This window comes from Podarcis raffonei, chromosome Z, assembly GCF_027172205.1.
Source record: "Podarcis raffonei isolate rPodRaf1 chromosome Z, rPodRaf1.pri, whole genome shotgun sequence".
Taxonomy (NCBI): Eukaryota; Metazoa; Chordata; class Lepidosauria; order Squamata; family Lacertidae; genus Podarcis; species Podarcis raffonei.
The window spans coordinates 50,828,444-50,855,709 of record NC_070621.1 but is presented as its reverse complement, the minus strand read 5'-3'; the positions used below and the strand labels follow the sequence as shown (position 1 = coordinate 50,855,709).

The 27,266-nt window shown below is 46.3% G+C and overlaps 2 protein-coding genes across 6 annotated transcripts in view; both read right to left on the bottom strand.

Annotated features, from left to right (window-relative positions):
• Positions 1 to 27,266, bottom strand: part of LOC128406711 (P2R1A-PPP2R2A-interacting phosphatase regulator 1-like) — a 328,756-nt gene that overhangs the window by 205,026 nt on the left and 96,464 nt on the right. The gene's annotated exons all lie outside the window — the stretch shown is intronic.
• Positions 1 to 27,266, bottom strand: part of FHL1 (four and a half LIM domains 1) — a 67,711-nt gene that overhangs the window by 11,976 nt on the left and 28,469 nt on the right. For all 4 annotated transcript variants that reach the window (XM_053374290.1, XM_053374293.1, XM_053374291.1 and 1 more), the window contains exons 2-3: positions 17,732 to 17,913; positions 12,661 to 12,835 (exon numbers count right to left, since the gene is read on the bottom strand). In XM_053374290.1, coding sequence (XP_053230265.1) covers positions 12,661 to 12,835; positions 17,732 to 17,887 — 331 coding nt within the window. In that variant the 5' untranslated portion in view covers positions 17,888 to 17,913. The remainder of the gene's footprint in view (positions 1 to 12,660; positions 12,836 to 17,731; positions 17,914 to 27,266) is intronic.

Here is a 27,266-nt window from a genome sequence, read left to right as displayed (position 1 = left end):
TTTGATAATAAGAGATTGGGACAAGAATTTATTTCGTCTGACAAGGTCAAAAAGAGAGGAGTGGTGATATATGCAGAGGAGAAACTTTCACCGAAACAAATCTTTAAGGATGAACAAGGAAGATATTTGGCTATTGAAATTCAACTTCAAGGAGAGAAATTTCTGATTGTAGGGGTGTATGCATCGAACGAGGGGAAATCTGAATTCTTTAAGAAGTTGCATGAGGTTCTTCTGGACTATATGGACTATAATATAATCTTGATGGGGGACATGAATGGAGTTGTTTCCACAAATATGGACAAGGCACAAAAACAGGTAGTCACCAAAGATGGTAGATTACCAAAGACTTTTTTTGAATTGACTGACAATATGGACTTGATCGACATTTGGAGAACTAAGAACCCCCTAGGGAGAGAGAGAACTTTCTTCTCTGAAGCTAAGATGACTTGGACTAGAATTGACCAAATCTGGATTACTAGAGGAATGGCACCAAAGATAAAAAAGTGGAAATCTGCCCTAAAACTTGCTCAGACCATAATGCTGTAAAGATGGAGATGAAGCAAATAACACCCGGTTCCTTTAGATGGAGGATGAATGACACTGTTTAGAGATGAAGAAGTATACAAAAAGGCCCAAAAAACTTTGAGAGATTATTTTGAAATAAATATGACTACTAATGTGGAAAAAAGAGTAATCTGGGATGCTAGTAAAGCTGTGATGAGAGGGTTCCTGATTCAACAGAATGCAATAAAGAAGAGAAGCCGAAATGAGAAAAAGGATAAAATTCTGGAGAAAATTAAAGAAGGAGAGAAAAAACTGAGAGTAAAGCCAAAGTCACAGGAGTTCTTGAAAGAAATAAAGTTATTTCAAGTACAATACATGGAATTGATGAATCAGGAAATAGAATGGAAAATTAAACAAATGAGACAGAAGACAAATGAATCAGCGAATAAATGTGGGAAACTATTAGCTTGGCAACTGAAAAAAAGACAAAAATTAAATACTATTACAAATTTAGAAGTAGAAGGAAAAGACATACATAACCCAACTGAGATTAGAAACTGCTTCCAGAAGTACTTTAAACAATTATATGCACAAGGGCCACAGAACGAAATGAAGAAGGAACAAAAAGGGTTTTCTTGTGTGAGTTTCTTGTGGCTGATTAGCTGCTTTCTCTGTGCAAAGGTCAGAGGGGGCAGGGCTTCTGTTGAGGTAGGGGATTAGCTGTGGGAGGAGCTTGTCAGAGCTTGTAGGGCAGCGGCTGAAGAAGGAACAAAAAGGGTTTTCTTGTGTGAGTTTCTTGTGGCTGATTAGCTGCTTTCTCTGTGCAAAGGTCAGAGGGGGCAGGGCTTCTGTTGAGGTAGGGGATTAGCTGTGGGAGGAGCTTGTCAGAGCTTGTAGGGCAGCGGCTGAAGAAGGAACAAAAAGGGTTTTCTTGTGTGAGTTTCTTGTGGCTGATTAGCTGCTTTCTCTGTGCAAAGGTCAGAGGGGGCAGGGCTTCTGTTGAGGTAGGGGATTAGCTGTGGGAGGAGCTTGTCAGAGCTTGTAGGGCAGCGGCTGAAGAAGGAACAAAAAGGGTTTTCTTGTGTGAGTTTCTTGTGGCTGATTAGCTGCTTTCTCTGTGCAAAGGTCAGAGGGGGCAGGGCTTCTGTTGAGGTAGGGGATTAGCTGTGGGAGGAGCTTGTCAGAGCTTGTAGGGCAGCGGCTGAAGAAGGAACAAAAAGGGTTTTCTTGTGTGAGTTTCTTGTGGCTGATTAGCTGCTTTCTCTGTGCAAAGGTCAGAGGGGGCAGGGCTTCTGTTGAGGTAGGGGATTAGCTGTGGGAGGAGCTTGTCAGAGCTTGTAGGGCAGCGGCTGAAGAAGGAACAAAAAGGGTTTTCTTGTGTGAGTTTCTTGTGGCTGATTAGCTGCTTTCTCTGTGCAAAGGTCAGAGGGGGCAGGGCTTCTGTTGAGGTAGGGGATTAGCTGTGGGAGGAGCTTGTCAGAGCTTGTAGGGCAGCGGCTGAAGAAGGAACAAAAAGGGTTTTCTTGTGTGAGTTTCTTGTGGCTGATTAGCTGCTTTCTCTGTGCAAAGGTCAGAGGGGGCAGGGCTTCTGTTGAGGTAGGGGATTAGCTGTGGGAGGAGCTTGTCAGAGCTTGTAGGGCAGCGGCTGAAGAAGGAACAAAAAGGGTTTTCTTGTGTGAGTTTCTTGTGGCTGATTAGCTGCTTTCTCTGTGCAAAGGTCAGAGGGGGCAGGGCTTCTGTTGAGGTAGGGGATTAGCTGTGGGAGGAGCTTGTCAGAGCTTGTAGGGCAGCGGCTGAAGAAGGAACAAAAAGGGTTTTCTTGTGTGAGTTTCTTGTGGCTGATTAGCTGCTTTCTCTGTGCAAAGGTCAGAGGGGGCAGGGCTTCTGTTGAGGTAGGGGATTAGCTGTGGGAGGAGCTTGTCAGAGCTTGTAGGGCAGCGGCTGAAGAAGGAACAAAAAGGGTTTTCTTGTGTGAGTTTCTTGTGGCTGATTAGCTGCTTTCTCTGTGCAAAGGTCAGAGGGGGCAGGGCTTCTGTTGAGGTAGGGGATTAGCTGTGGGAGGAGCTTGTCAGAGCTTGTAGGGCAGTTTGATCCATCTTTTAGATTTAGGGGAGCTAGTCTCAAACGTTTGTTGGGGGAGATATAGGTTTATTTGGGGGGATTTATTTGTCCTGTCTTCACACTTTTTATGATGGAGGACCGCTGTAGTCACCCCCAACGACACCTTCTCAAGATGGAGGGTGAGGGAACAGCTGCAGTCGCCTGTGGTTCCTGCGCAATGTTTGCCATCTTGCCAAAGGTTGCAGGCAGCTTTACCTGCAGCAATTGCATGTTGATTGCCCTCTTAAAAGACAAAGTCCAGCAACTGGAGGAACGTGTAGCTACGCTCCAAAGAATTAGAGAGCTGGAGCTCTTCTTGGAAGCAACAGAGCACACCGTCTCCACCAAGGAGGAGACAGGGGACTCCCCTGAGAAGGAGGCTAGTTCACCAACACAGGAGCCAGATATATGGAGAAACGTGACTCAAAGAAGTAGGAGGCCCAGGGTTCGCTCTGATTGTTTAGAAATACGCAATCGCTTTGAGGTCCTTTCCCCTAGCATGGAAGACGAAGAGCAGACTCCATTTGAGGATCTCTCCCTCATTACAGTCGATCAGGTATATGAAGACGAGCAGCAAAGGCAGTCTTCAGGGAATGTGCAGGCGACCTTGGAACGGACAGCTCACGGAAGAACCCCGACCAGACCTAAGAGGAGGCGTGTAGTGGTGATAGGGGATTCCCTACTGAGGGGAACAGAAGCAGTGATCTGTGGGCCTGACAAGATGTCTCGGGAAGTGTGCTGTCTCCCCGGGGCTAAGATCCAAGATGTAACTGAACGACTGCAAGGAATCATAAAACCCACTGACAAATACCCCTTCCTCTTGGTTCATGTGGGAACCAATGACACTGCAAGCAATAGCCTCCAGAAGATCAAAAGAGATTACGAGGCTCTGGGCAGGAAATTGAAGCAATTAAATGCACAAATTGTCATCTCATCTGTCCTCCCAGTTGAACGACGTGGCCCAGGGAGAGAGGGAAAAATAGTGGAAGTGAACAACTGGCTTCGCAAATGGTGTAAACAGGAACGGTTTGGATTCTTAGATCACGGAATGCAGTTTCTTGAAGATGGACTTCTGGCAAGCGATGGGCTGCACCTCACAACGGTTGGTAGGAATGTTTTTGCAAAAAATCTCAGAAACCTCATCAGGAGGGCTTTAAACTGACTAATGTGGGGGAGGGAGACAGTGCTCCTGAAGGTAGGAGTCTATCAATTGATGAAGATGATCATCCAAATGTCATAGACCGAATGGAGCAAACAGCACGCAGACCTAGTGGTGGGAGGAAAAAATCCTTAAATAAGAGACACGGGGGAATGATTAATGGACTTCAATGTCTGTACACTAATGCGCAAAGTATGGGAAATAAACAAGATGAGCTTGAGCTCTTGGTACAGCAAACTAAATATGACATAATAGGCATCACTGAAACCTGGTGGGATAAGTCCCACGATTGGAATGTAATAATGGAGGGATACAACCTATTTCAGAGAAACAGACCAGACAAGAAAGGAGGAGGAGTGGCGTTATATGTCAGGGATGTGTATACCTGTGAAGAGATCCAAGATTTAGAACCTCAAAGCCAAAGTGAGAGCATTTGGGTCAAAATTAAGGGAGAGAAGAATAACAGTGACCTCATTGTGGGAGTCTACTATAGATCCCCAAGCCAAACGGAGGACATAGATGATGCCTTCCTGGAACAGATGGCCAAGCATGCAAAAGGAAGGGAGATAGTAGTAATGGGGGACTTCAATTACCCGGATATTTGTTGGATGTCAAACTCAGCCAAGAGCATAAGGTCAAACAGATTCCTCACTGGCCTTGCAGACAACTTCATTGTCCAGAAAGTGGGAGAAGCTACAAGAGGAACAGCCATTTTAGATCTGGTCCTAACCAATGTTGATGACCTGGTTAGTGGGGTAGAAGTGGAAGGATCATTAGGCGCGAGTGATCATGCTCTTCTGAAGTTTACTATACAGCGGAAAGGAGCAGCCAAGCATACTAGGACTCAATTTCTCGACTTTAAGAAAGCCGACTTCATAAAACTTAGGGAAGTGCTGGGTGAGATCCCATGGACAGTAATACTAAAAGGAAAGGGAGTTCATGATGGCTGGGAGTTTGTTAAGAGGGAGATAGTAAAAGCACAACTTCAGGCAATACCAATGAGACGGAAACATGGAAGGTGCCTAAAGAAGCCAGGGTGGCTATCTAAAGAACTTTTAACTGAGTTAAGATTAAAAAAGGATGTGTACAAAAAATGGAAAAGGGGGGAAACCACCAAAGAGGAATTCAAACAAATAGCCAGCACGTGTAGACACAAAGTCAGAAAAGCTAAAGCACAGAATGAACTCAGGCTTGCTAGAGAGGTTAAAAGCAACAAAAAAGGCTTTTATGGGTATGTTCGTAGCAAAAGGAAGAACAAAGAAACAGTGGGGTCACTCAGAGGAGAAGATGGTGAAATGCAAACAGGGGACACAGAAAGGGCTGAACTCCTCAATGCCTTCTTTGCCTCAGTCTTCTCCGATAAAGAAAACAATGCCCGACCTGAAGAATTTGGAGCAAATGATTCAGCAGAGGAAACACAGCCCAGAATAACTAAGGAGATAGTACAAGAATACTTGGCTAGTCTAGATGTATTCAAGTCTCCAGGGCCAGATGAACTGCATCCAAGAGTATTAAAAGAACTGGCAGATGTGATTTCAGAACCACTGGCAGTCATCTTTGAGAATTCCTGGAGAACAGGCGAAGTCCCGGCAGACTGGAGGAGGGCAAATGTTGTCCCTATTTTCAAAAAGGGGAAAAGAGAGGACCCAAATAATTACCGCCCAGTCAGTCTGACATCAATACCAGGGAAGATTCTGGAGCAGATCATTAAGCAAACAGTCTGTGAGCACCTGGAAAGGAATGCTGTGATCACCAATAGTCAGCATGGATTTCTGAAAAATAAGTCATGTCAGACTAACCTGATCTCGTTTTTTGACAGAATTACAAGCCTGGTAGATGAAGGGAACGCAGTGGATGTAGCCTACCTTGATTTCAGCAAGGCATTTGACAAGGTGCCCCATGATATTCTTGTAAAGAAGCTGGTAAAATGCGCTCTTGACTATGCTACCACTCAGTGGATTTGTAACTGGCTGACTGACCGAACCCAAAGGGTGCTCATCAATGGTTCCTCTTCATCCTGGAGAAGAGTGACTAGTGGGGTGCCACAGGGTTCTGTCTTGGGCCCGGTCTTATTCAACATCTTTATCAACGACTTGGATGATGGACTCAAGGGCATCCTGATCAAATTTGCAGATGACACCAAACTGGGAGGGGTGGCTAACACCCCAGAGGACAGGAACACACTTCAAAACGACCTTGACAGATTAGAGAACTGGGCCAAAACAAACAAGATGAATTTTAACAGGGAGAAATGTAAAGTATTGCACTTGGGCAAAAAAAATGAGAGGCACAAATACAAGATGGGGGACACCTGGCTTGAGAGCACTACATGTGAAAAGGATCTAGGAGTCTTGGTTGACCACAAACTTGACATGAGCCAACAGTGTGACGCGGCAGCTAAAAAAGCCAATGCAATTCTGGGCTGCATCAATAGGAGTATAGCATCTAGATCAAGGGAAGTAATAGTGCCACTGTATTCTGCTCTGGTCAGACCTCACCTGGAGTACTGTGTCCAGTTCTGGGCACCACAGTTCAAGAAGGACATTGACAAACTGGAACGTGTCCAGAGGAGGGCAACCAAAATGGTCAAAGGCCTGGAAACGATGCCTTATGAGGAACGGCTAAGGGAGCTGGGCATGTTTAGCCTGGAGAAGAGGAGGTTAAGGGGTGATATGATAGCCATGTTCAAATATATAAAAGGATGTCACATAGAGGAGGGAGAAAGGTTGTTTTCTGCTGCTCCAGAGAAGCGGACACGGAGCAATGGATCCAAACTACAAGAAAGAAGATTCCACCTAAACATTAGGAAGAACTTCCTGACAGTAAGAGCTGTTCGACAGTGGAATTTGCTGCCAAGGAGTGTGGTGGAGTCTCCTTCTTTGGAGGTCTTTAAGCAGAGGCTTGACAACCATATGTCAGGAGTGCTCTGATGGTGTTTCCTGCTTGGCAGGGGGTTGGACTCGATGGCCCTTGTGGTCTCTTCCAACTCTATGATTCTATGATTCTATGATTCTATGACATAGACCGATTTTTGAAGATAAATGGATTACAAAAAATTTCACAAGAAAGTAAACTAATGTTGAATTGTAAAATATCTGACCAGGAGATAGAAGGTGCCATTCAAAATATGCAAGTAGGCAAGTCTCCGGGACCGGATGGGTTGACTTCCAGTTATTACAGATCCCTGAAAGAGTGGCTATTACAACCATTGAAGGAAGTCTGTAATGAAATTTTGGAAGGGAAAAGGGCACCAGAATCGTGGAAAGAAGCTTATATTACACTAATACCAAAAACAGAGACTGAAAAGACTCAACTTAGGAACTACCGTCCCATATCCTTATTAAATGTGGATTACAAAATCTTTGCTGATATTTTGGCTAAGAGACTGAAAAAAGTACTGATTGAGGAGATTCATAAGGACCAAGCGGGCTTTCTTCCGGGAAGACATCTTTCTGACAACTTGAGGAATATAATTGACATTTTGGAAAAGCTAGAAGTGAACATAAATACTAAAGCAGTTTTGATATTTGTGGATGCGGAGAAAGCCTTTGACAATATTTCTTGGAGTTTTATGAAAAAGAACCTACAGGGTATGGGGGTAGGCCATGGTTTTGAGAATGGTATAGGTGCAATATATTCAGAACAAAAGGCCAAATTAATTGTAAATAATGTGGTTACAAAACAATTCAAGATAGAAAAAGGGACACGACAGGGATGCCCAATTTCCCCTTTGCTCTTTATATCGGTCCTGGAGGTTTTGCTGAATATGATTAGAAGGGACCGGATGGTCAAAGGTATACAGGTCGGAGCTAAACAGTATAAATTGAGAGCATTTGCAGATGATCTAGTTTTGACACTACAGGAGCCAGAATCTAGTACTAAAAGAGTTTTAGAATTAATTCAAGAATTTGGTCAGGTGGCAGGGTTCAAATTGAACAAGCTAAAAACCAAGGTTCTTGAGAAAAATTTAACACCGATTGAAAGGGAGAAGTTTCAGAATGAAACAGGACTGACTGTGGTTAAGAAAGTGAAATACCTGGGGATTAATATGACAACTAAAAATGGGAATTTGTTTAAAGATAATTATGAAAAATGTTGGGCTGAAGTGAAAAAAGATTTAGAAATTTGGTCAAACTTGAAGCTTTCCTTGTTGGGTCGAATTGCAGCTATAAAGATGAATGTATTGCCTAGAATGTTGTTTTTGTTTCAAACACTGCAAATTTTGGACAAAGTGGACTGTTTCAAGAAGTGGCAGAAAGACATTTCTAAATTTGTCTGGCAGGGCAAGAAGCCTAGAATAAAATTTAAGATATTAACTGATGTAAAGGAAAGAGGTGGATTTGCCCTGCCAGACTTCAAACTTTATTATGAATCAGCAGCATTCTGCTGGTTGAAAGACTGGCTGCTTCTTGAGAATACAGACATTTTGGATCTTGAAGGTTTTAACAATGTATTTGGGTGGCATGCATATTTGTGGTACGACAAGGTTAAAGCACACAAAGCTTTTAAAAACCATATTGTCAGGAGAGCACTGTTTAATGTTTGGATAAGATATAAGGATCTATTGGAAAATAAAACTCCAAGGTGGTTGTCACCAATGGAGGCTAAGGCTCAGAGAAAACTTAACATGGAGGCCAAATGGCCAAAATATTGGGAAATTTTGGAGCAAGAAGGGGACAGACTGAAATTACAGAGTTTTGAGAAATTAAAAGATAAAGTGCGAGATTGGCTTCATTATTATCAGATAATGGAGGTTTACAATTCGGATTAGAAAGTTGGTTTCCAGGTGGAAAAATCTAAATTGGAAACAGAATTGTTAGAACCCAAAACTAAGACTTTGTCAAAAATGTATAACTTGCTGCTGAAATGGAATACTCAGGATGAGATGGTTAAATCTGTAATGATTAAATGGGCACAAGACGTTGGACATAATATTATGTTTGCTGACTGGGAACAGTTGTGGACCACCGGGATTAAATTTACGGCATGTAATGCCTTAAGAGAGAATATTATGAAAATGATATACAGGTGGTACATGACCCCAGTCAAGCTTGCAAAAATCTATCATTTGCCCGATAATAAATGTTGGAAATGTAAGGAAACTGAAGGTACATTCTTTCACCTTTGGTGGATGTGCCCTAGGATTAAGGCTTTCTGGGAAATGATATATAATGAATATATAATGATATATAATGAAGGTATTTAAATATACCTTCTTGAAGAAACCAGAGGCCTTTCTCTTGGGCATGGTCGGCCAAGTGGTGCCAAAGAAGGACAGAACGTTTTTTATGTATGCTACAACAGCAGCAAGAATACTCATCGCAAAGTATTGGAAGACGCAAGAATGGCAGATGAAACTGATTGACTGTATGGGATTGGCAGAAATGACTGGCAGAATCCGTGACCAGGGAGAAGAGTCGGCAGAAGAAGATTGGAAAAAATTTAAGGACTATTTACAGAAATATTGTAAAATTAAGGAATGTTGAATGATGCTGGATTGAAATTGAGTGGTTTCTAGCTGTAATGATATAAAGGAATATGAAAAAAGGATTGGATAGAAAACAAGGTGTTATTATAAGCTGTAATGCTTTAAGTTAAGGATTTGCTGAACAAATAATTTGAATTGGAATACAAGAAGGGGAGGTATGAGGAGGTCAGAGAAATATGTTATTGAAAAGTATGTATTATGAACTATATGGTTTTTTTTTGTTTTTTGTTTGTTTTTTGTTTGCATAAAAAATTGAAAACTTTAATAAATATCTTTTTTTTAAAAAATGAAATGTCAATTCAGCAGAGCAGGGTCAAGATATTAACTGATATGCATGAAATTTCAGAGATAACTATATAGCCCCTAGTGTAGTAAGATAAGACCTTTGGAACAGGCATTTTAAGAAAAAGGTTTTTTATGAACTGCCCATATTTCTAACAGATTCAAGTAGGTAGGCATGTTGGTCTGCCATCGTCAAAATATACCAAAACCATTCTTTAAAAAGATAGTTCAAAAGACTTTTCTTAAAAATCTAAAAACTTCCTTAAAAGAATCAAGTCTTCCAAAAAGTGATATGATCTAAGAAAGTCTTTCAAAGAATTCTTCCAAAAGAATAAAAAGCAGCACCTTAGAGACCAACTGAGTAGTTTTAGGTATAAGCTTTTGCATGTATGCACACTTCTTCAGATACAATGACAAGTTCAAAATGTATTAAAGGATGTCGTGTTGTCAGAGTATCAGACGGAGTGTGTATTACACACCAAACCTCATACCTTGAAAGCTTATATTTAGTTGATCTTTAAGGTGCCACTGGAATTATTAAAGATTTTTTCATCTTGTTATTTATTATGACACACACACACACACACACACACACACACAATGACAAGTTCAAAATGTATGAAAGGCTGCCATGTGGCAGAGGGAAGTCACAGAAACAGAACGAGAGAGGAAACGGGGATTTTTATCAATGTCATAATTGACACTAGATTCTGCAATACAATGAAATGAAATAAAGATGAAAATAAAAAATAAGAATAATGAATCTCTTGGACTATAGTACATGGATTATAGTGGGGTGGGGCTGGCATAAAGCATGCGTGCTCTTCCAGGTCAAAAATCCCATGTCAACCAGAAAGCCGGGAAACAGTTTGCAACTCCACTTTCAACAAGCAATGATGCCTGAATGTTTGTTTGACAATGAAAAGGAAACCGAACCATTATTGCAGAATATTCTGCTACCAGAGATTCAGTGGGAACCCTCTGTTTCCACTTTTAAATACTGGCTGAAAACTCCTCTATTCCAACAGACAATGAAGAATACCTATTTCCACAATAGCTACCTGATTTCTGGTTTTGATTATTTATATGGTTCTTGCAGCTTGGATTTGTTAAGAGCTGCCTCTACCTGTTATGAAAGAATAAATACCATATTTCCCCATCTATAAGACGGCCCCATGCATAAGATGTCCCCTATTTGGGGGGGACTCAGACTGAAGAAAACGGGGTGGGGTGGGGTAGATGGATCCTAGTATAAGACGCCATCTCATTTTTGACATTATTTTTAAGGGGGGGGACCTAGTCTTATACACGGGGAAATGTGGTAATTTTGATCAAGCTAGAACAGGCATTGGCAAACTCAGCCCTCCAGATGTTTTGGGACTACAACTCCCATCATCCCTAGCTAACAGGACCAGTAGTCAGGGAGGATGGGAGTTGTACTCCCCAAACATCTGGTGGGCCGAGTTTGCCTATGCCAGAGCTAGGAAAAAATAGACATCTATACCTAGGTATTCCCAAAATGTAGACCCACTGTTTCACTCGAGGACTTTCAATTTTGTGCGCTCATTTACCAAAGATGTGGTGCGCCCACAGTGGCGCTTCTCATTCACAATTTCGGCGCCTGTCCAACTCAACAGCGGCACTTGTCATTCTCCGTGGCACCATGCGTGCAAAATTAACTAAATTTGGGGGGCACTGGGCTGCTCTTTGCACCCAGGCGGCGCATATGTGAAGGGCTAAAGTATATTTTGTCCAGAATGTGGTGGTGGATGAGTGTTCAGACCCCTGGGCTCTCACTTGTGGGGTGCCTCAGGGTTCCGTCCTCTCCCCCATGCTTTTCAATATCTACATGCAGCCGCTGGGAGAGATCATCAGGGGATTTGGGCTGGGTGTTCATCAGTATGCAGAGATACAACCTCTCTTTCAAATATGAACCAGTGAAGGCAGTGAAGGTCCTGTGTGAGTGTCTGGAGGAGGTTGGAGGATGGATGGTGGCTAACAGATTGAGGTTGAATCCTGACAAGACAGAAGTACTGTTTTTGGGGGACAGGGGGCGGGTGGGTGTGGGGGACTCCCTGGTCCCGAATGGGGTAACTGTGCCCCTGAAGGACCAGGTGCACAGCCTGGAAGTCATTTTGGAGTCACAGCTGTCCATGGAGGCGCAGGTCAATTCTTTGTCCAGGGCAGCTGTTTATCAGCTCCATCTGGTACGCAGGCTGAGACCCTCCCTGCCCACAGACTGTCTTGCAAGAGTGGTGCATGCTCTAGTTATCTCCCGCTTGGACTACTGCAATGCACTCTACATGGGGCTACCTTTGAAGGTGACAACAACTAATCCAAAATGCGGCAGCCAGACTGGGGACTGGGAGCAGCTGCCAAGACCACATAACTCCGGTCCTGAAAGACCTACATTCCTCCTGGGACATTTCCAGGCACAATTCAAAGGGTAGATGCTGACCTTGAAAGCCCTAAACGGCCTCAGCCCAGTATCCCTGAAGGAGCACCTCCCCCCGGACACTGGGGTCCCTCTCCCAAGATCCTTTTGGCGGTTCCCTCCCTGCGAGAAGTGAGGTTACAAGGATCCAGGCAGAGGGCCGCCTTGGTGGTGGTGCCCACCCTGTGGAACACCCTCCCAGCAGATGTCAAGGCAATAAGCAGCTATCTGACTTTTAGAAGACATCTGAAGGCAGCCCTGTTTAGAGAAGTTTTTAATATTTAATGCTGTATTGTTTTTAACACTCAATTGGGAGCCGCCCGGAGTGGCTGGGGAAACTCAGCCAGATGGGTGGGGTATAAATAATAAATTATTATTATAGAATCATAGAGTTGGAAGAGACCACAAGGGCCATCGAGTCCAACCCCCTGCCAAGCAGGAATTATTATTATTATTATTATTATTATTATTATTATTATTATTATTATGGCGCTGGACGGGTCTTTGCACCCTGGCAACGTGTATGCGCAAGACAGCTCTGGTTTTGTGCGCAACATTAAAAATGAATTCGTGTTACGTAAGTATTTTGGTAAAAGAAATGTTCCATAAGCCTGCTGGCCACCCCATGACAAGGCTCCATAGTCGAGTGGGGCAAGAAGCAAAGGGGTGCAAGGCAGCTGAGGGGAGTCCTACCTGCCACGATGGGCTTCTGGCAGCCCTTGCAGTGGGGGGCCTGATCCATGGTGCACTTGTTGCACCACACTTTGTTGTGCTCCTTCAGCATGAAGGGCTCGTTGACCAGAGACGTGGAGCACTTGAAGCAGCGGAAGCAGTTCTCGTGCCAGTAGCGGTTCTTGAAATGCAGCTCCTGGAGGGAGGGAGGAGGGGAAGGCAGCAGAATTGAGGTTGAATGCTGACAACACCGAAGTCCTGTTGTGGGGGGGACAGGTGGGGGGACTCCCTGGTCCTGATCAATCTATCTATCATCTATCTATTTAATCTATCAACCATCTATCTATCTATCTATCTATCTATCTATCTATCTATCTATCTGACAGCCTTAGCTTATTGAGCTTCTGTTCCAATTTCTCTGCACGTTTCCCTTCCTCTACTCGATGATTTTCACTGTTTCCCTTTTAAAGGCAAGAGCGTATGACTAGAGAAACCGGCCAGGTAAGTTTTGCATGTTCATGTTTTGTTTTTTTAGCAAGGCTCTCCAATGCTGCCATCTATTGGTTCTTATCCGGCAGTTCCCGGTCCAATTTTTTCCATCTCTCTTTATGGGAGTGGGGGGCTGGGATAACAGTCACGAGGAGGCCGTGTCATATTCAGGCATGTCCCAACTCCCAAGAGACTGTGATCTACTCCCCGTATAAAAAAACTGGCAGTGATCTACCCGTTATCATTGGAGGGAGGGGGAGCGTGCGTGGAGTGGGTATATTGCCCAAAGTTGTTGAGCTTTTTTGCGGGGGGGGGGATTGCACAGAGATTTTTTAAGCTCCCCCCCCCGTAACTTGAGTGAGAAACTAGTCTTGAGCCAACCGCTATGCGTTCAAAAGGGGGATGCACTCTGCTTGGCAAAGGGACTTGCTAGCGCAAGTTAGGAAGAAATATATAAAAGGTAATCATAACCATAATTCATAATGAAAAAATAAATATGTAAAAATATATATTTATTTCTGGCATAGTCGAAATAAATTAGAAAATTAGCACCTTAGAGGCCTGGGTTTGTCCTGGGTAGAAGCTTTTGTGTGCAGGCACACTTCTTCAGATACCTTTTTTATTTTTTATTTTTTCCATCAGGCGGATATTTTAGTTCCAAAAAGGTTTGCTGCAGATCTCTTAGGGGAGCATCCCTGTCTGTAGAGTTGGAACAGAGCCTGGCTATACACAATGGATTGTTTGGTATGTTTGGGGTGGTGGCCAGAAGCATGTAGATATGTTTGCCAGTTGTTTGGTTTCCGGCCTCAGGTGGTGTCTATGCGCCCATCCTGTCTTTTTATAGTAGTGTCCAGACAATGTATTTATTGCATAGATTGGTTCCTTGTTAGCTTGATGGTGGGGCGAAAGCCATTCCATTGAATGTCCAGTGGAAGGTGCCCAGGGTCTGCTGACCATGTGTCCAGAATCCAAAGGCTATTCATCAGGAAATAAGGATTTGTTTAAAGTTTTTCATGTGTGCTGTTTTGGGACTACAATTCCCATCATCCCTGACCACTGCTCCTGCTAGTAGTAGTAGTAGTAATAGTAGTAGTAGTAATAATAATAATAATAATAATAGTAATAACAACAACAACAACATATTTATACCCTGCCCATCTGGCTGGGCTTCCCCAGCTACTCTGGGAGGCTTCCAACAAAACACTAAAATACAATAACCTATTAAACATTAACAGCTTCCCTAAACAGGGCTGCCTTCAGATGTCCTTTAAAAGTGAGATAGTTATTTCCTTGACATCAGATGGGAGGGCGTTCCACAGCGCGGGTGCCACTACCGAGAAGGCCCTCTATCTGGTTCCCTGTAACCTCACTTCTCACAGGGAGGGAACTGCCAGAAGGCCCTCGGCGCTGGATCTCAGTGTCCGGGGAGAACAATTGAGGTAGAGACACTCCTTCAGGTATACTGGACCGAGGCCGTTTAGGGCTTTAAAGGTCAGCACCAACACTTTGAATTGTGCTTGGAAACATACTGGGAGCCAGTGTAAGTCTTTCAAGACCGGTGTTATATGGTCTCGGCGGCTGCTCCCAGTCACCAGTCTAGCTGCCGCATTCTGGATTAGTTGTAGTTTCCAGGTCACCTTCAAAGGTAGCCCCCACATAGAGCGCATTGCAGTAGTCCAAGCGAGAGATAACCAGAGCATACACCACTCTGGACAGTTACCCCATTCAGAACCAGGGAGTCCTCCACACCCGCCCGTCTCCTGTCCCCCAAAACAGTACTTCTGTCTTGTCAGGATTCAACCTCAATCTGTTAGCCGCCATCCATCCTCCAACCACCTCCAGACACTCACACAGGACCTTCACCGCCTTCACTGGTTCCGATTTGAAAGAGAGGTAGAGCTGGGTATCATCCGCATACTGATGAACACCCAGCCCAAACCCCCTGATGATCTCTCCCAGCGGCTGCATGTAGATATTGAAAAGCATGGGGGAGAGGACAGAACCCTGAGGCATCCCACAAGTGAGAGCCCAGGGGTCTGAACACTCATCCCCCACCACCACTTTCTGGACACGGTCCAGGAGAAAGGAGCATAACCACTGTATAACAGTGCCCCCAGCTCCCAGCCCCTCTAGACGGTCCAGGAGGATGTTATGGTCAATGGTATCAAAAGCCGCTGAGAGATCCAGCAGAACTAGGAAACAGCTCTCACCTTTGTCCCTAGCCCTCCGGAGATCATCAACCAGTGCGACCAAGGCAGTTTCAGTCCCATGATGAGGCCTGAATCCCGACTGGAAGGGATCCAAATGATCCGCTTCTTCAAGGCATGCCTGGAGTTGTTCAGCTCAATCACCTTGCCCAAGAATGGAAGATTTGAAACTGGGCAGTAGTTGGCCATATTGGCCGCATCTAAAGATGGTTTTTTAAGAAGCAGTTTGATAACCGCCTCTTTCAGTGGGTCTGGGAAGGCTCCCTCACAGAGAGAAGCATTCACCACCTCGCAAAACCCATCGCCCAGCCCTTCCTGGCTAGCTTTTATAAGCCAGGATGGGCAAGGATCAAGGAGACAGGTAGTTGGTTTCACTCATCCAAGCAGCCTGTCCACATCCTTGGAGGTAACAGATTGGAATTGATCCCACGCAGCTTGAGTAGACAGGACTCTAGCACTCTCCCGCCCCAGCCCTGCTCCCACAGTGGAGTCTACCTCTTCCCGAATCTGAGCTACTTTATTTCCAAAAAGCTTTGCAAAATCATTACAGGAGATAATGTGGCCCATACTGGGCCCCAATGTTGCAGGTGGTTCCGCTAAATTGCGAACCACCTGAAAAAGTCTCCTGCTGCTGTTTTCTGCAGATGCAATAGAGGCGGTGAATAAAGTCTTCTTTGCCGTCCTACCGCCACTTGGTAGGCTCGACATTGAGCTTTAACCTGCGTCCGGTCAGATTCAGAACGAGTTATCCGGCGCCGGCGCTCTATCCGTCTCAGTGATTGTTTCATTGCCCTCAGGTCCGTGGAAAACCACGGGGCTGTCCAGGCTCCATGCAATCAGAAAGGGCACTTCGGAGCCAAATAGTCAATAGCCCTGGTTAACTCCGCATTCCAGCGGGCCACCAGGGAATCAGCTGAAAGGCCATCCACATGGGATAAAGCATCCCCTACCACTCTCTGGAAACCATTTGGATCCATTAAGTGGTGGGGGCGGACCATCCGAATCGGTCCCACCTCCCTGCAGAGGGGAAGGGTCGCGGAGAAGTCCAGTTGTACCAGGAAGTGATCTGACCATGGCACTTCTTTCGTTTCACTTTTACTTAGTGTCAGATCACCAACATCCATAGAGGTGAACACCAAGGCATGTCCGCGGCTATGGGTTGGGCCAGACTTATTCAGGGACAGCCCCATGGAGGCCATGCTTTCCATGAAGTCCCGAGCGGCCCCTTGTAAGGTCCTGTTGGCATGGATGTTAAAATCCCCTAGGACAACCAAACCAGGTGTCTCCAGGAGAACATCCGCCACGACCTGAAGCAGCTTGGGCAGGGCATCCTTGGTGCAGCAGGGAGGTCGGTACACCAAAAGGAATCCTGTACTGCCCCTATTGCCCAACTTCCAGAACATGCACTCAGAGAACTGGGTCTTCCCAATAGGATGCCTGGTGCAAACTAGTGACTTCCTAAAAATCACTGCAACCCCCCTCCCTGCCCACAAGGCCTGGGTTGCTGCGTGTAAGAGAAACCTGGTGGACAAGCAGCGGCAAGGACATCTGCTTCATCCAACCAAGTCTCTGTTACACAGACCAGGTCAAGTCCTCCATCCATGATCAAGTCATGGATGACAGTGGTCTTATGGATCATTGACCTGGCATTGCACAGCAGCACCTTCAGGTCGTGTGGTTATCCCTTGATGATTCTAGTATCTGTCCGGACAAGACCAGACCTGGAGGCAGGGATAGTCCTCAAACAACAACTAAACCTGCCTCCTCAGTAATGACATGGTCTGGTCTTAGCGTAACTCCTCCTCCTGCCCATGATCACCGAGATCAGTTGTCCCAGTGCATCCCCCCCTGTGGAACCTGCCCCAGCCAATCTGTTGGCTGGGACCCACTCCCCGGCAGCCCTTAAGTACAAAATAAAACCTTTAAAACAAAACACAATAAAACAATACAAACAAAAAACTGTAAAAATTACAAACACATCAAAATCAAAACAAATTCCCAAACCCAACCAAACATCCATCCCACCCCCCACAAAAAAAAATTCAAAAGGGAAATAATAGAATTTTAAAACATTTTAAAAAGAACACTGCACTGCTCCGAGTCTTCCTGGCCAGCAGCAGCAGCAGCAGCAACTTTCCTTATGAGGCCTGTCAGGCCCTGCCCTGGTCCAGGTGGTGAGTGGCAGGAGTGGGGCCCTCAGGCACTCACACAGGGGAGTCCTAGCTAAGGATCATGGGAGTTGTAGTCCCAAAACAGCTGGAGGGCCAAGTTTGCCTATGCCTCTATTAAACAATGGGTCCTCTCCTGCCTCCCTGAACATCCCCACATTTCTTGGGGCAGGGAGCATGGGATGGAAATATCCATTCAGTAAACAAGCAAACTGTTAAAATAACCACCTTGGAATCGGCCCCGATGGGCTTCTTGCACTCAGCACAGGTGTTTGCGCAGAACTTCTCAAAGCACTTGATGCAGCAGTGGCGGCCTTCCTTCTGCACATACTTCTTCCCGTGCAAGTTGTCCCGGCAATAGTGGCAGTCAAAGCGTTCCGACATGGTGCCCACCGTGTAGCTGGTAGGCCCTGTAATAATAATAATAGTAATAATAATAATAATAATATATTTAGGGCAAAGGCGGCAGGGATGGTTGGTGCATGGCAAACGGGAAAAGCATCTGCAGCTCAGAACATGGTATTGGACAGGCATCCCCACTCTGTGGGGCTTCCGACATAGATTAAAAATACATTAAAACAAGTCATTCAGCTTCCCTAAGCAGGGCTGCCTTCAGATGTCTTCTAAATGTCATACAGTTGTTTATTCCTTTAACATCTGTCAGGATGGCGCTCCACAGGGAGGGTGCCACCACCAAGAAGGCCCCCTGCCTGGTTCCCTGTAACTTCGCTTCTTGCCGGAGAGGGACCCTGGCGTCCGGGGTGGAGGCACTCCTTCAGGTCTACTGGGCCAAGGCCATTGAGGGATTTAAAGGTCAGCACCAACACTTTGAATTGTGCTTGGAAACGTCCTGGGAGCCAATGCAGGTCTCTCAGGACTGGTGTTTTATGGTCTCGGTAAGACTTTATTTTACAGAAAGGTTTAACCTCACTGGCATCCTCTTCACATTGACCCGCAGAGGAAGATTTCCTTTTGACAAGAATAAAATCCCTTTTTTAAAAACAGTAAGATAATTTATTATTATTATTAAAGATTTTCTTGTTTTACAGAAGTGTGTGTAATGTCTCTCGTATTTTTTCCATGTAACATTTTTACAAATCAGTTTCATTTGTTGAGACATTAGTGGGGGGGAAAGGGGTGGAGGGGGGAAGGTGGGGGGTGGGTGGGGGGTGGCGATGTTTCTATTTTGCTTAATGGGTTTCGTGTCAGCGTTACTCGTGCCGGTTCTCTGCTGTTCACTTGTGTTCCTTTGGTGGTGAGAGAGGTTGGGGTTGGCCTAGGGTGTGATTGTTTGTTTGTGATTGGCTGTGGTGATCTTTGTTTTCGTGTGTGAGTGAGGTGGGTGGGTGTTTTGGATCAGGTTAGCCATATTGATTTGTATGCGGTTGGTGGATTATTGTCATTGTCTTGTTGGGTTGTGTATGTGATAAAGGGGAGCCATACGTAAAGGCGTCTTCTTCTGTTTGTCCCCGTGTCAGTTTCAGTTTATTAGTTAATTTTTCTAGTAGGGCTGTTTCCCATACTATTTGGTACCATTGGTCCATGCTTACTCCTGACAGGTCTCTCCAGTGTCTGGTTATGGTGTTTCTGGCTGCTGAAAGTAGGTGGGTTATGAGTTCTTTGTGGTATAAATGGGCATTGTTGTCTTGCAAGATGTTTAGTAGGGCCAATTCTGGGGTGATGTCTATTACTTGCTTAGTTATTTTACATATTTCTTGTATGGCTGTTGTCCAGAATAGTTGGATTTTGGGACTCTCCCACCACATGTGGAGGTATGTGCCTGTGGAGCTGCACCCTCTCCAGCATTTTGATGAGGTTCCTGGGCATATTAGCGCTAGTTTTCTTGGTGTTAGGTACCACCTGTAGGTGAGTTTCAGAGTGAGTTATTTTCTTTTCGTTGATATGGATTTAAAGGGGGGGTTAGACCACATTCTGGTCCATTGAGTGGGGTTAATCTCATAGCCTATGTCATTCTCCCATTGTTTTTTGATTGCGTCTTGGGGGTTTGTGGGATTTTGGAGTAGTATTTTGTATATTGCGGATACCGTCCCTTTACCTTAAAACAGTAAGTTTCAGCCTTGCTGGAATCCTCTTAATACGCTTTGAATTGGGCCTGGAAACATCCCTAAGTCTTTCAAGACTGGTGTTATGTGGTCTTGGTGGCTGTTCCCAGTCGCCGCATTCTGGATTAGTTGCAGTTTCCAGGTCACCTTCAAAGGTAGCCCCACGTAGAGTGTGTGGCAGCAGTCCAAGTGGGAGATAACCAGAGCATGCACCGCTCTGGGCAGGGAGGGTCTCATCCTGCGTCCCAGATGGAGCTGCCCTGGACACAGAATGGACCTGCGCCTCCTTGGGTCCAAGATCAGCCCTAGGCTGCACACCTCGTCCTTTAGGGGCACAGTTGCCCCATTCAGGACCAGGGAGTCCCTCACTCACACCCACCCACCCCCTGTCCCCCCAAAATAATACTTTTGTCTTGTCAGGATTCAAGAAGTTGATGTTGAAGAATTGTCACTTCGACACTGGCAATCTTTGCTTCTTCTAGTACTCTGGCATTAGTTCTCCTGTGTCTTCCCAAACTTTTTCAAGACCCCGTTGATGGAATCTTTCGAGGAGTTGGAGACGGCGTTGATAAGTGGTCTGTGTTTCACAAGCAGACAGTCAGGTTGGTAGTACCACAGCAAATTTGGGTTTCCCTGCGAATGTCCCGGTCCTCAAACACTCTGCCCTTCAATTGGGAGAAAGCTGCACTCGCAGAGCTCAGGCAATGCTCGATTTCAACATCAATGTTGGCCCTTGTGGAAAGAGAACTGCTCAGGTAGGAAATGAGATTGACATTTCCCAAAGTTACACAGATCAATAAACGCCTAACTGGGTGATTCGCGACAAGGAGACCATCACAACAGAGACCAGGAAACCAAAGTTTAAAAAAACCAGCCAGGAGGACCTCTCAGACACGGGAAAAGATATTTGAAACCCCACATTCTGAAAGATGGCATTTGAGATCCAGTGCGGGGCCTGGGAGGCTGCCTGGAATTAAGTCAAGCCTTCTCTCCTCCAAAACATGGAAAAAGGCTTGAAAAATCCAAACTATGCTGCTCCTTGGCCAGCTCTGTGCAGCCGCATAAAGCAAACAGTTTTGTTTGTCCGTGGACTTTTCCATCTCTTGCTAATAACTCCTGGTTGTTCAGGATCCAAATAATCCATTGCCAAGGTACTGTACTTTTCTGTGTATAAGACTAGATTTTTTTTACTTTAAAAAATGTTTAAAAAGGGGCCCCCATTTGAGTCCCCCAAAATATGACAGATGGTGACAGCAGTCACAAAATCAAAAGACGCCTGCTTCTCGGGAGAAAAGTGATGACAAAACTAGGCAGCATCTCAGAAAGCAGAGACACCACCTTGCCAACAAAGGTCCGTATAGTAAAAGCTATGGTTTCCCCAGTAGTGATGTATGGAAGTGAGAGCTGGACCATAAAGAAGGCTGATCACCAAAGAATTGATGCTTTTGCATTATGGTGCTGGAGGAGACTCTTGAGAGTCCCATGGACTGCAAGAAGATCAAACCTATCCATTCTTAAGGAAATCAGCCCTGAGTGCTCACTGGAACGACAGATCCTGAAGCTGAGGCTCCAAGACTTTGGCCCCCTCATGAGAAGAGAAGACTCCCTGGAAAAGACCCTGATGTTGGGAAAGATGGAGGGCACAAGGAGAAGGGGACGACAGAGAACGAGGTGGTTGGACAGTGTTCTCGAAGCTACCAGCATGAGTTTGACCAAACTGCAGGAGGCAGTGGAAGACAGGAGTTCCTGGCATGCTCTGGTCTGTGGGGTCACGAAGAGGCGGACATGACTAAACAACTCAACAACAACAATTTTTCTCCTACTGATAGGGAACCCACTTAAGGACTCTAGACAGGCTTTTGGGTACCCCATAAGGGGAAAAGGAGCAATGGCATTTTTTAAATAACATGACGTGACTCAGCTGCTCTTTGCAGAGCTTTGCTTCCTAATCCACAAAGGAACACATTGCTTCAATGGCTGGGACGCTGTCTCCCCTCCGACTTGCCAAAACTTCCAGCTATGTTAACCTCGACCTGTCTCCCATTCATCAGGCCAGCTGCCACCTCATCCATCAAGAGACAGAACACAGGAGACAGACAAACTCCCAGGGTTTCCCCAGCAGTTCACATTCTTGGCCAAAATTGCTTTGGATGTTGGTCTTCTTTCAAACAGCCTTAGATCCTAGATTCAGGTGTTTTGGAATTCAAAGTTCAACAACAGATCGACAAAGTGAGACAGATTGCCAGAGAGCGCTTGCTGCGAGACAGACCCCAAAGAGAAAATAACAGAATGCCACTAGCGATCACACACAGCTCCCAAGTTAAAACAGTTCAACGCCTCAGAGATTTGCAACCTTCCTAGACGGCGACAACAACTCCTCACCCACAATCATACCTTAACATGGACACAGGTACCAGAGCCTGCAATAAACCCAGGTGCCAACTTTGCTGCCACTCACACCCAGACGACACCATCGCTGGACCCAACAATGCCAAACATCCCATCTCAGGCCTATTGAATGGCTCATCTTCGAACGTTGTGTATGCCATCAAATGCCATCAAATGCCATCAAATGCCATCAAATGCCAGCAGTGCTCTCTATTGGACCAACAGGCCAAACCCTGTGCCAGAGGATAAATGGGCATCACTCCGACATCGGGAATTGCAAGGTAGAGAAGCCAAAAGGAGAGCGCTTCCATCTTCTGGGACGTTGAATACAGGATCTCCAAGCAGCTGTATTATTACAAAAGAATTTCAGATAGAGACTTGAAAGAGAAGTGGCTGAATTGCAACTTATCACCCAGCTGAAAAATATAGAGAGACCTGGCTATTTTTGGCACCCCTGCTTTTTTCTGCAGGACTAATTGCAGTTGTTCACAGTCGCCAACAGGTTGCCCATACCCATTGAGTCCTACCACTCTTCAGAGAAAACCCCCGCCCCACCTATATCAGGGTCTGGGGACTTCTCCTCCCTCTTTATATCAGGGTCCGGGGACTCCCTCCCTCTATATATCAGGGTCTGGGTACTTCTCCTCCCTCTATATGTCAGGGTCTGGGTACTTCTCCTCCCACTATATATCAGGGTCTGGGTACTTCTCCTCCCACTATATATCAGGGTCCGGGGACTCCCCTCCCTCTATATATCAGGGTCCGGGGACTCCCCTCCCTCTATATATCAGGGTCTGGGTACTTCTCCTCCTTCTATATGTCAGGGTCTGGGTACTTCTCCTCCCACTATATATCAGGGTCTGGGTACTACTCCTCCCACTATATATCAGGGTCCGGGGACTCCCCTCCCTCTATATATCAGGGTCCGGGGACTCCCCTCCCTCTATATATCAGGGTCTGGGTACTTCTCCTCCCACTATATATCAGGGTCCGGGGACTCCCCTCCCTCTAAATATCAGGGTCCGGGGACTCCCCTCCCTCTATATATCAGGGTCTGGGTACTTCTCCTCCCACTATATATCAGGGTCTGGGGACTCCCCTCCCTCTATATATCAGGGTCTGGGTACTTCTCCTCCCACTATATATCAGGGTCCGGGGACTCCCCTCCCTCTATATATCAGGGTCTGGGTACTTCTCCTCCCACTATATATCAGGGTCTGGCTACTTCTCCTCCCACTATATATCAGGGTCCCCCCTCCCTCTATATATCAGGGTCCGGGGACTCCCCTCCCTCTATATATCAGGGTCTGGGTACTTCTCCTCCCTCTATATATCAGGGTCTGGGGACTCCCCTCCCTCTATATATCAGGGTCCGGGGACTCCCCTCCCACTATATATCAGGGTCCGGGGACTCCCCTCCCTCTAAATATCAGGGTCCGGGGACTCCCCTCCCTCTATATATCAGGGTCTGGGTACTTCTCCTCCCACTATATATCAGGGTCTGGCTACTTCTCCTCCCACTATATATCAGGGTCCCCCCTCCCTCTATATATCAGGGTCTGGGGACTCCCCTCCCTCTATATATCAGGGTCCGGGGACTCCCCTCCCTCTATATATCAGGGTCTGGGTACTTCTCCCTCTATATATCAGGGTCTGGGGACACCCCTCCCTCTATATATCAGGGTCCGGGGACTCCCCTCCCTCTATATATCAGGGTCCGGGGACTCCCCTCCCTCTAAATATCAGGGTCCGGGGACTCCCCTCCCTCTATATATCAGGGTCTGGGTACTTCTCCTCCCACTATATATCAGGGTCCGGGGACTCCCCTCCCTCTATATATCAGGGTCCGGGGACTCCCCTCCCTCTATATATCAGGGTCCGGGGACTCCCCTCCCTCTATATATCAGGGTCTGGGGACTCCCCTCCCTCTATATATCAGGGTCCGGGGACTCCCCTCCCTCTATATATCAGGGTCCGGGGACTCCCCTCCCTCTAAATATCAGGGTCCGGGGACTCCCCTCCTTCTATATATCAGGGTCTGGGTACTTCTCCTCCCTCTATATATCAGGGTCTGGGTACTTCTCCTCCCACTATATATCAGGGTCCGGGGACTCCCCTCCCTCTATATATCAGGGTCCGGGGACTCCCCTCCTTCTATATATCAGGGTCTGGGTACTTCTCCTCCCACTATATATCAGGGTCCGGGGACTCCCCTCCCTCTATATATCAGGGTCCGGGGACTCCCCTCCCTCTATATATCAGGGTCTGGGTACTTCTCCTCCCACTATATATCAGGGTCCGGGGACTCCCCTCCCTCTAAATATCAGGGTCCGGGGACTCCCCTCCCTCTATATATCAGGGTCTGGGAACTTCTCCTCCCACTATATATCAGGGTCTGGGGACTCCCCTCCCTCTATATATCAGGGTCTGGGTACTTCTCTTCCCACTATATATCAGGGTCCGGGGACTCCCCTCCCTCTATATATCAGGGTCCGGGGACTCCCCTCCCTCTATATATCAGGGTCTGGGTACTTCTCCTCCCACTATATATCAGGGTCTGGGGACTCCCCTCCCTCTATATATCAGGGTCTGGGTACTTCTCCTCCCACTATATATCAGGGTCTGGGGACTCCCCTCCTTCTATATATCAGGGTCTGGCTACTTCTCCTCCCACTATATATCAGGGTCCCCCCTCCCTCTATATATCAAGGTCTGGAGACTCCCCTCCCTCTATATATCAGGGTCCGGGGACCCCCCTCCCTCTATATATCAGGGTCTGGGGACTTCTCCTCCCTCTATATATCAGGGTCCGGGGACTCCCCTCCCTCTATATATCAGGGTCTGGGGACTCCCTTCCCTCTATATATCAGGGTCCGGGGACTCCCCTCCCTCTATATATCAGGGTCCTGGGACTCCCCTCCCTCTATATATCAGGGTCCGGGGACTCCCCTCCCTCTATATATCAGGGTCTGGGTACTTCTCCTCCCACTATATATCAGGGTCCGGGGACTCCCCTCCTTCTAAATATCAGGGTCCGGGGACTCCCCTCCCTCTATATATCAGGGTCTGGGTACTTCTCCTCCCACTATATATCAGGGTCTGGGGACTCCCCTCCCTCTATATATCAGGGTCTGGGTACTTCTCCTCCCACTATATATCAGGGTCCGGGGACTCCCCTCCCTCTATATATCAGGGTCTGGGTACTTCTCCTCCCACTATATATCAGGGTCTGGCTACTTCTCCTCCCACTATATATCAGGGTCCGGGGACTCCCCTCCCTCTATATATCAGGGTCTGGGTACTTCTCCTCCCACTATATATCAGGGTCCCCCCTCCCTCTATATATCAAGGTCTGGGGACTCCCCTCCCTCTATATATCAGGGTCCGGGGACTCCCCTCCCTCTATATATCAGGGTCTGGGGACTCCCTTCCCTCTATATATCAGGGTCCGGGGACTCCCCTCCCTCTATATATCAGGGTCTGGGGACTCCCCTCCCTCTATATATCAGGGTCCGGGGACTTCTGTTTCACTGTATCTAAAGAAGGGCGCCTGCACACAAAAGCTTCGACCAAGAACAAACTGAGTTGGTCTCTAAGGTGCTACTGGACAATTTTTTTATTTTTTTATTTTTTTATTTATTTCAAACAGTGTTAGATCGGGACAGAGACCCAGATCTCACGCATTCCTCTCTGAAGCTCTCACAGCTACAGGTTCAGGTGCACAAGCTCAGAACAAGAGAAGTAAGCAAGCAGTGGGGCCGCACAGAGCACCTCCTCCTAAGGACAGCCAAGGAAAACCAATGTGTTCATGGCTAACTTGTTTCTGCAATGTTCTCTCTGGCACGTACCCCACCCACCCGCCCTCCAATCTAAATATAGGCCCATGACCCCATTGTTTCATGAGTCGCTTGCCCTTTCACTCAATTACCTGGATTTGGTCCAGCTCTATACCAAGTATTTTGTGTCGTGGCAACAGTTTGTGGAGCACATTCAACAAACAGGAGGGAGTGGAAACTGATAAGCAAAGAGCTTTTTTGGGGGGATTCGCTAATGTCTCTGGATAGACGCGAAACGATTTCTGCAGCCTCCGTCTGTCCGTCAGCAGGCAAAGTGGGATTGAAGCATGAACAGCAAATGCCAGTCCTACAGTGCAGGAGCACAGCTAGGGCGAATGAGCACCAAAGTCCTTACGGAAGACAGAGACAAGGGGCTAAACTGTGAGCCCTGCCAAGCAAGTGTTAAAGAAAATTCTGGGATGAGACTCTACTCAACAGCCCAGTTTGTTGGGGAGCAAGTCCCCCATGGGTCCATGTGGTCAGTAAAAGAAGGAAATTCCAGGCAAGTAATTTGGAGCAAAACAGCAGTCAGTAGACTTTGATCCCTTATTGTTGTGTGACAGGTTCAAACGGCAGTAAGAACCCAGAGCGTTGGGGCGACATTGACTTTTTAAACAGTTCACACAGCATCATCGATACTTCATTGCTACACCACTAAAACCGTCAGAAAGGGGAGGGTTACACAAGATTAGCATAGACAGATATGTCAAGGCAACACCCAAGTATAAGATTAGCACAGGCAAACATGTCTCAAGTACCAACCACCCAAAAGTACAATAGAACTTTCTTTGCATGTCTGGAGCCTGAGACAAGTTTGGTGATGAGATTTGGCTTCCCTTGGCCAACAATCAGCTCAGCAATTGTCACCTCTGGGAACCTCCTGGGGTAGGAGGTGTGTATACATGTCCCCAGGCTTGGGGAGGTGGCCGGGGAAAGAGTCCTTTTTCCAAGGGCAAAATAGCGTTGAAATGGAGGAAACTGGCAAAGGAGTTGATGTTATATGATTTTTTAAAGCTGGGCATCTTCCCTGAGCTGTCAAGTCAAAATGATACATTCAGGCATAAAATTTGTAACATTTAACAACTTTAAAGATGTGGGGGGCACCTGTCATTTCCGTAAGAGAAGTTAACACCCTTTCTCTCACCCTCTGCCTCAATCTACCTGATCTGTAATATGGACCCAATAACATCACCCTAGGAAGCCACTTGGTTCCAGGTCAGGATATTTGTTCACCAAGCGCCATACTCAGAAAGGCAGCAGGTCTCGGGGGTTTTCGATTCACCTGCGACCTCAGGTGTTTTAAAGTGGTGGTCCCAGGGGTCTAGCTTGGAGCTTTCCTGCATGCAAAGTTTCTAAGGCAATTTTTTTCTGTACCACCCAGTGTCCCAAAGGCATCATTGCGCCTAGAGGCCAATCTCCTTCAGTAGAATAATGAATCTGGCACAGGACATTTAACTTCTGGCTTCACCTATACTC